The sequence below is a fragment of the Dacryopinax primogenitus genome (genome assembly GCF_000292625.1).
Source record: "Dacryopinax primogenitus strain DJM-731 SS1 chromosome Unknown DACRYscaffold_3, whole genome shotgun sequence".
Classification (NCBI taxonomy): domain Eukaryota; kingdom Fungi; phylum Basidiomycota; class Dacrymycetes; order Dacrymycetales; family Dacrymycetaceae; genus Dacryopinax; species Dacryopinax primogenitus.
Genome location: NW_024467200.1, coordinates 751,171 through 759,807, shown reverse-complemented (window position 1 = coordinate 759,807; position 8,637 = coordinate 751,171). Strand labels below are relative to the sequence as shown.

The following is an 8,637-nucleotide window of genomic DNA, read 5'->3' as shown; positions in this document are numbered from 1 at the left end:
TGGTGCCCTGACAGGATCATTGCTTGGGTGGCCCAGTCCTTGTGGAAGGCAGCAAGCTGAGGGGACTTCTCCTTAACTTGTGTAATGGTAAGTAAGAGTTCTACAGGTGGATAATGACTTACCTGCTTGTAGATTGTTGAGAGGAGGGCAGGAGGGTGTTTGGTGATGTTCCTTGTGACGTCGAGGTTGTGCTGGATACAAGCTTCACATACATGTTGCTGGAGTTTATTTAGGTTAGCATATGCTGTACATAGAATCAGTAAATAACATACTTTCATGTTGTTGAAAAGCTCCTTTTGTTCTTTAAGGCCCATGGCCTCTATGAGCCTATACCCATTCCATTTCTCCCCATGCCCAGCCTGTCCCAGAGGCTTTGGAATGAGGGTGGAGACAGCCTCATCTTCTTTCTTCTTCTTGCTCCTCTCACATTTGAGGAGCTTTGTGAGTTTAGCTATCTGGGCTGCACATATATCAGTAAGTGTCTGCTTGATGAAAAGAAACTCACCTTGAGCAGCAAGTGCCTTGGCCTTCTCAGCCAAGATTTCCTGATCCTTCACTGCCAGCTTCTCCTTGAGGGTGACAGACTTCTTCATTGCCTTCATGAGGTCCACTGTGTTGTCAATGTGCTTGCCAGGGAGTTGCTTGGGATGCTTGGGAGCACTGGGGCTTGTGTTTGACTCCTCAGAGGGCCTCTTCTGGCCAGATGCTGGAGTCTGCATGACACTCACAGGCTGCAGAGTGTCAGTGGCAGGGGAAGGGCAAGGAGAGGAGACCAGAGTCGTCACAGAGAGAGGAGCAGGGGAAGGGGGAGCAGGAGGGTTAAAGTCGAGGGAGGAGAGCAAGTTGTCTGAGGGGGGAGCAGGAGGAGAAGCATGAGGAGGAGGGGGAGTAGCAGGGGCAGGAGGGGGAGCAGGAGGGGGAGCAGGAGGGGGGAGACACCTGGGCTTCTTGGGCTGGGGCTTGCGGGGAGCCATGGTGGTTGAGGAGAGAGGGAGACAAGGGGGAGAAGGGGGGGAAATGCATTGACATGCATGGATATATACGTTTAGATAGTGTACCTATGAAAATACGTCAGTGGGGCTGAAATGAGCATGTGGGGGAACCAAAGAGAGTGAAACAGGATGTTGACTTACCCAATTTGGACTTTAGAGGATCCAAATCAGGAAACTCACCTTGGGAGCATACACACAGCTCTCCCTCTCACTCTCTCCTACTCCTCAACATGCCCAAAGAACTGCCAGTCCTCTGTGATTGCAGGTGTGGTCAGCTGGTGGCAGGGTTGACTTGGCATAAGCACAGAAAGCACAACAAGAGACATGCCCTGAAGAAGCTTGTCAGTCAGCAAGAGGCAAGCCTGAAGAAAGAAGTACACAAACAGCATGTCCACAGCTTCCTCAGATGCTTCTGCAAGAAGAAAAAGCCCTCCCTGGACCTCCAGATGGAGGTTGAGATCAAGGAGATGGAGCCCCAAGTTGACGACATGGAGTTGGACATCCCACCAGTGCTGGAGGCAAGTTTGACATTGCTGAAGCCCCAGGATGTTGACTGGGAGATGCCAGAGGTAGTGGAGGGAGAGGAGGTGGCCATGGAAGAGGAGGAGGAAGAGGAGAAGGGGAAGGAGGTTGTTGTGGAGGATGAGGACAAGGACAAGGATGAGGTGGAGGAGGAGCTAGAGGACTTCAGCAATCAGTTTGGGCTCAAATGGCAAATGATACCTGGTGAGTATTGGTCTTCCTGAGTAAGACCAAGCTCACAAGTGCCAGAGGAACTATCTGCTAGAGATCAGAAGAGATTCAAGGCATTTCATACCTTACAATTGCTCAGTACAAAGTTCTCCAAAATGCTTCTCCAGAAGTCTTCCCACCCCTCTCCAAAGTCCTTTGGCATGTTAACTTTGTATCTGCTATCAAGACTGTTAGCTATGACTGCTGCGTCAGCTCCTGTGTGGCTTACACAGGAGTTCTTGCTGAAGAGACTGTTTGCCCACACTACAGCGAGCCCCATTTGAAGCCCAATGGCCAGGCTCATTGTCAGTATGCATACCTGCCTCTTATCCCTCAGCTACAGGCACAGTATGCTCAAGAAGACCGAGCAAAGCTGCTGACCTTGTATCAAGGTTGGCAGAATGCAAATGCACCTACCATTACCAATATCTTCCAAGGTTGACTCTATTGAGATCTATGTGAATGCTATATCAAAGTCAGTGGGAAGACTCTGACAACAAAATACTTTGACTCACCTAGAGATCTTGCTCTGGGCTTGTTGACAGATGGGTTTGCCCCATTCAAAGGCCCTTGATCAACTGCCTGGCCAACAATTATTTTCAACTATAATCTCCCCCCAACAATTCAAACTCACCTGGCCAATATCCTCTCCATTGGATGCATCCCCAGGCCAAAGCAAATGAAGGACATGGATAGCTATCACTATCCATTAGTGGAAGAGCTCTTTAAACTGGCCTATGGAGTGAAAACTTATGATGCTCACAAGAAGGAGTTCTTCCCCCTTTGTGCACACTTAATCCTGCTCTTCAGGGACATGCCTGCTGTAGCCAAATTAATGAACATGAAGGGGCACAATGGCCTCCTCCCCTGCAGAATGTGTAAGATCACTGCAGTGCATGGCCCAGAAGGGAGGGGAAGCTATGTACCTCTCAACAGAGCTTGTTTCCCCCTCCAGGAAGGCCAGCAGCCATCCTATGACCCCCTCAACCTCCCCCTATGTGAGCATGCTTCTATGCTTCACAAGGCTGAGCAAGTTTTGAATGCTGCAACCAATGCAGAGTCAAATTGCCTTGCTAGGGACTCTGGGATTAAGGGGGTTAGTATCTGGAGGCATCTGGGAAGCATAGTATGGCCCACCTCATTTCCCCTTGACTTCATGCATCTCATCTTCAAGAATATTGCCCCCCTCCTCCTTGAACTCTGGATAGGAGAGCATCCTCTCTGCAAGGAGGATGCTGCATTTGTAATCCCTGCTCACATTCAGTCAGCAATCACATCACAAGTGGGAGGGACAACCATACCTGGAGCCTTTGGACGCCAAGTCCTCCATCTCCTCCTCAAGCAGCATGAGTTCACTGCAGAGGCATGGATGCTGTGGCTCTCCCAGCTGGCTCCTGTGGTAATGTCAGGAAGATTCAAAGGGAGAGCTTACTATACTCACCTGGTAAAGTTCTCCCACTATGTCACCCAATGCCTGGCCTTCTCCTACCCTCCAGGCTTCATAGGTGAACTTCGGAAAGCCTTGGCCAAATGGGTGGTCAAATACAAGTGCCTATACTCGAAAGGTGACCCAGCACTTGCTGGACTGTCCCCAGTGACAGTCCACTCAGTTCTTCACCTCGCAGACTGTGTGGACAACACTGGGTCACTCTGGGCATACTGGGCTTTCCCTATGGAAAGATTCTGCAGGAAAGTTCAGCATATGATTACAGGAAGACTCAATCCTTACCCAGGGATTGACTGGTGCATCCTCCAGTGCTGTCAATGGGAAATCTTGCATCTGAAGTTCCCATTGCAGCTCAGGGATGTGGGGAGGAGGAGGGAGACAAGGGGTGAGGAGGAGGAGGAGGAGGGGGGGGGTGAAGAGAAGGAGGAGGATGAAGAGGGGAAGCTGCTACCCCCAAAGACTGCATTGATGATCAGCCAAGCTCTACATGATAAGTTGGTGCCTTACCTTGCTGCCCAGCTGAGCATAGGGCACCCCACTATACAACAAGCTCTTCCCAAGCAAGTTGTACAATGGGGCAAGCTTCAACTGTCTCACTGAGGCAACACAGTCCACGCTGCCCTAGGCATGCAAAGTTCCCAGGTGAGGGATATGACCTATGTTAGGGTAAGTAAATTTCTGTTAGTCTGAGAGTACACTAACTTACCTTGTTAGTACAAGCAAACAGGACCTTATGGAAGCCCAAGCGTGCACTATGGGCAGCTCCAGCACTTGCTTGAGCTGCCCATTTGCACCAAGACCTTCCAGCTTGCCATGATCCAACCCTGTAAGCCAGACAGTCAGCCAACACCACCCTGCACCACTCTGGGTTTCAAGGAGCTCACCATGGTGCATATCTTCGACATGTCAGCTGTGGAGGCTGTCATTGGGCATGCCCAGGACTTGCATGCTTGCTGGTGCATCCTAGACTGCTCGGGAGTTGTTGGTAACTTGTAGTTAGGGTTAGTGAATAATACAATGCTGTTCAGCCTCACCCAGGTTACAAAAGACTTGACGCATACCCAGGAGAGGTTTAGAGACAGATTGAGTTGTATTACCTACTAAAGGGCACTAGGCCCAAATGTACAAAGACCTTGCATTTTGAAAAAGGTATAGGCCATTGACCAAAGTTGCCCAAAATGCCCAAAATAACTATAGAAAGTACTAGAGGGACAGACCTGTAAAAATAGTTAGAATAATTTGAACAATGAGAAATGACAACTAACTGTTTTGAAAAAGATATTCATAAGTCCCATAATGCATATTTCAAGTCAGAGCACTTTTACTGGCCCACTCCTCCTGCTCCTCCTACCCCTCCCTGCTCCCCCAAAGCCCTCATCCTCTCCTGCATGATCCTCAGCTGCTCCAGACTCTTCCCCAGTGCCTCCAGGAAGAGCTGAAGTTTGCCAAAAAGCTCTAGGAGGCCAGCAACAAATTTGATCATGGCCTCCATAGAGCACAACACCCAGATGATCTGCAGAGGTAAGTCAAATTTATCAAAGAAAAGAAATACTCACCTTAATCAGCATCCAAAGAGCATTGGCAGCATAGACAATGCTGCCCCGAATCCTTCCATGTCCAGCAAAGAAGGCCCAGGGGAGGATGGTGATGACAAGGGCCATGCAAACACCAGAGATGAGGTCAGAGGTGGAGATGATGAGCTCAGGGATGATGAGGACCATTTTAAAGTCTTTCAGAGGTAAGCAAAATGCATTAAAAAGGAAAAAAAAAAAAAAAAAAAAAAAAAAAAAAAAAACTCACCTTTTATTAGTTTGGAAGAGAAAGGGATAGCTATCCACCATCGGTGGCCAGCACAGGTCGAGTTGGCAGTGGTTGATGAGGAGAGGATGGATGGATCAGTGAGGACTTCAGGTGGCTGCAAAGCCAAGTTAGTAGAGTTGTTTGAAGGAAAGAAAGGACTAACTTTTTGTTCATTAGGATGATGTTGTTAGTAAGTTAATAGTATTATTAGTTACTTCAGGGTAGACAATGACTTAACTAATTAGGTAAGTCTTGCCCATGAAGCTCCTCTGAGTCTTAGAGGCAGATCTGTCCACCAAAGGTGGTCAGATGTTGTCAAAGGTGTGGGAGATTGTGGTGAAGAAGGAGGCAAGTGGAAGGAAGAGGGAGAGAGGGAGTACTTGTTCTCTCTTGACCTCCATCTGGAGGTCAAGAGAGAAGACTTGACACACACAGAAGAACTTCATTTACTGGGTTGTTCACAAGCAATTGGGGCATAAAGAATTGCTTGTGCAACTAAAGTCACATTATTAAAACTAGCTAAACTGTCAAGATCATTAGCAATAATACAATAATAAAATTATTATTATTAAACTTACAAGATAAAGGAGAGTAGAAAACTACTCCCCCAGTGCCTTGTCTATTGCAGCAAGTGTTTCCTCTGCTGCCAAGGCACTTGCTCGCACCATTGCATTGAATTTGTCTTCTGCTGGGGGAACATACTCTTCCCCAGCATGTTTCACATGGGCCTTTGCCAAGATTATCTTGCGGTGCTCCAGATTTGACCAGGATTACACCTTCTTGGGCTTGGGGGGAGAGGGAGGGGGAGGAGTGGGAGAGTGAGGAGGGGGAGTGGTGGGAATGGGAGTGGAGGGAGCAGGAGGGGGATAGGGAGAGGAAGGGCCACCTCCTTGCCATTGTGGAGAGGGGGCAAAGAGGTGGGAGGGAGGGTCGTCAAAGTAGGGGTTGGGGGAGTTGCTGAGGATGAAGGGGGAGGGCTGATGCTGATGCTGCTGCTGTTCATGCTGTTGCAAGGCAAACAGCAGCTCTTCAGCATCCGCTGGCACTTCTCCCACTCAATGAGAGAGATGGCAAAGTGCAGGATGCATGATCCCTGGTGCATTGCTTGGCCCAGGCTTGTTAAGCTTGAGGACACTTAGGCAGAGGACAGCATTGGCAAGTTTCGACTTGATCTCCACAGATTTGAAGGTGGATGTGATTGGCTGGTCCTTGTACTCTGCTGCAATCTTCTTCTTTCCAGACTTTTGAGCTTCCTTGTTTGCATGGGAGCCTTGTCAAGCTTGAGTCTTTGACTTTGCATTGGGTTCAATGAAATTCATTTCAATATTGAACTTTGGCCCTCCCTTGGCAAGGTGAAGTTCATAGAGCCTCTTGTGCTCTTCCTTGACCCAGGCGAGTCTGAGGTTGTTGTCTTTCCAAGGCACGATTGCCAGTGGATTGGATTCGACAACATCTTGATGAAGGACTGGGTGAAGGATTGGGATGCCATCAGTGATGATTTGCCTCATGAACACCATCTATGAATGGTAAGTGAGTGTTTGATGTGTTAGGTTACTTACACACCTTTAGAAAAATAGTCTGGGGCAGGGACCAGCATCTTTGTGCACTTGTGCACTTGCCCTCTCAACTGTTCCTCAATCTCAGTCCTCCAAATGGAGGACAGTGAGAGGGAAGGAGGGGGAAATCAAGCTCAGTATCAATCTTGCTGGTTGCATGCCACCCAGGCTTGCCTCAGTTGCCATCCTCCAAATGGAGGTCAGCAAAGGGGAAGGAAGGGGGGAAGGAGTTTCTTGAGGGACACACCACAGGGAGCAGGAGATGGGAATGGTGGTGGTGGTGGGAGAGGAGAGAGGAGAGGAGAGGAGAGGAGGAGGAGGAGATGGTGGTGGGAGAGAGAGCAGACTTAGACATTTTGGCCTTAGGGCCCCAACATGGCATTGTCAGTCCCTGAGCGGAGGCTAAATTTAAGCCCGTCAGGGGCGGATGCAAAAGCACTGAATTAAATGCCATTTTCAGAAAAAGCCCCTGGCTCACTGAAAACCGCTTTTTCAGTGCTCTGGGCACAGGATAGAGGACCCTATTCCGCATCCAGTGTAGTATCTATCAATGCACATCACTCACTTGTGTTTGAGAATTGAATAATACAGAGTCCATCACACCTTTTGTAAAGCACTTGTCAACTATGTGGCTCACCCTTCCCATTAGTACTGGTATGGTTTTCTTGCAATGCAGCTTTCTCACGTGTGTCACGGGCTAAATGATAATTTCACACATGACGACGCGTTGATGAGACGCGTCTCTCAACGCGTTCAACATTATTCTGCACTTCTTCACTTTTATCTATTTCTTTAGAAGTGAACAATATGGATTCGCAGTCATCAATATCAACTTCCGAGGATACTTTCCTTACTCTCACAGATACTGGCGATTCACAGCTCTTTCCACCCGACGTTGGGGACTCCCAACTCACATCAGCCTCTTCCCTTCCCTCCGACCCCACTGCCATCTCCCTCCTTCAGCAGCACCCAGCACTCCATTCTCCCCCTTCTCCGCTTTCCCAGAGTTATACACATCATTCACCGTTGCCTTCTCTTGCGCATCAGGAGGACTCTAATGGGGAGAAGACAAAGTTTATGGTGGGTATTGACGAGGCAGGGCGAGGACCAGCCCTGGGGCCAATGGTGTACGCTGCCGCTTATTGCCCAGTCGATTGGGAGCAGCTCAGCGAACTAGGTTTCAACGGTACGCCTATCCTCTCCCTTCCCTCCGCACCCACTCACACCACAGCAGACTCCAAAGTGCTCACAGCCGATACCCGGACCAAGCTCCTCGGCACGCTCTCCGCCCACCCCACGCATCTCGGCTGGAGCGTGCAAGTTCTCGCCCCCTCCTCCATCTCCCAAGGCATGCTCGCCCGTCCTCCCACAAACCTCAATGTCCAGTCCCAGAACGCGACAGTGCATATCCTGCGTTCCCTCCTTCAGGCAGGGCTCAACATCACCCAGATCTTTGTGGATGCTCTCGGCCCGTCGGTGCCTTACCAGAAGTATTTGCAGAGTCTGTTCCCCAGTGCGGAAGTGACTGTGTGCCCGAAGGCGGACAGTATATACGAGATTGTGGGCGCGGCGAGTGTGGCTGCGAAGACGTGTAGAGATGCGTGGATGGAGAGCTGGGTATGGGAGGAAGAAGGCATGCCGCCTGTGTTGCTCCCCGGGGGTCTGTCGCTCTCTCCCGCCGAGGAAGTTGACAATACAGATGGGATGGACACTTCAATGGAGCCATCTGTCTCTGCAGTGAAACAACAGGGACAGGAACTAGGTAGTGGGTACCCTTCCGACCCCAAGACTCAGGCGTGGATTGCCAACCGCCTGGAGAAGACGTTTGGGTACCCCCGGTTGGTGAGGTTCTCATGGGCCCCGATCAGGCTATCGATGGAGAAACATGGGCATGTCGTCAAATGGTATGTACTATGTGCGATCACAGACTCTGGTTGTTTACCATTGCGGCAGGATGGACGATAACCAAGCTTCGGTGGCTAAGAGCTTTGCGAGTGCGACGGGGAGAGATAAGGGCAGGTGTGGTCTTGCGAAGGATCTGGGGTTGAGGAGCGTTTGTGATATCTGATCATGTCAAGCCCGTGTATTATATCCCCAATCTGGTCGCTCA

The 8,637-nt window shown here is 49.8% G+C and overlaps 5 protein-coding genes across 5 annotated transcripts; 3 read left to right on the top strand and 2 right to left on the bottom strand.

The window, feature by feature from the left end:
• Nucleotides 1–16: 16 nt before the first annotated feature.
• DACRYDRAFT_104690 (uncharacterized protein) lies at nucleotides 17–974 on the bottom strand (the record flags this gene model as incomplete). The annotated part of the gene is made up of 4 exons (XM_040767967.1): nucleotides 17–76; nucleotides 123–218; nucleotides 273–460; nucleotides 506–974. The coding sequence occupies 4 exons, from the start codon at nucleotides 972–974 to the stop codon at nucleotides 17–19; spliced, it is 813 nt and encodes a 270-aa protein (XP_040631713.1).
• Nucleotides 975–1,893: 919 nt separating this feature from the next.
• On the top strand, nucleotides 1,894–2,298 carry DACRYDRAFT_47001 (uncharacterized protein; the record flags this gene model as incomplete). Its single annotated transcript, XM_040774734.1, is given in 2 exon segments — nucleotides 1,894–2,161; nucleotides 2,177–2,298. Coding segments are annotated over 2 exon segments (390 nt in total), but the record flags the coding sequence as incomplete, so codon positions are not given.
• Nucleotides 2,299–2,496: 198 nt separating this feature from the next.
• DACRYDRAFT_26771 (uncharacterized protein) lies at nucleotides 2,497–3,273 on the top strand (the record flags this gene model as incomplete). Its single annotated transcript, XM_040774289.1, has 1 exon — nucleotides 2,497–3,273. A coding segment is annotated over one exon (777 nt), but the record flags the coding sequence as incomplete, so codon positions are not given.
• A 1,219-nt stretch (nucleotides 3,274–4,492) lies between these two features.
• On the bottom strand, nucleotides 4,493–5,868 carry DACRYDRAFT_13954 (uncharacterized protein; the record flags this gene model as incomplete). Its single annotated transcript, XM_040771009.1, has 5 exons — nucleotides 4,493–4,684; nucleotides 4,728–4,900; nucleotides 4,972–5,086; nucleotides 5,422–5,466; nucleotides 5,674–5,868. The coding sequence occupies 5 exons, from the start codon at nucleotides 5,866–5,868 to the stop codon at nucleotides 4,493–4,495; spliced, it is 720 nt and encodes a 239-aa protein (XP_040631710.1).
• Nucleotides 5,869–6,623: 755 nt separating this feature from the next.
• Nucleotides 6,624–8,595, top strand: DACRYDRAFT_87053 (ribonuclease H-like protein; the record flags this gene model as incomplete). The annotated part of the gene is made up of 5 exons (XM_040776797.1): nucleotides 6,624–6,659; nucleotides 7,491–7,713; nucleotides 7,762–8,171; nucleotides 8,277–8,431; nucleotides 8,481–8,595. 5 exons carry the CDS (start codon nucleotides 6,624–6,626, stop codon nucleotides 8,593–8,595), a joined length of 939 nt encoding a protein of 312 aa, XP_040631709.1.
• Between the last annotated feature and the right edge of the window lie 42 nt (nucleotides 8,596–8,637).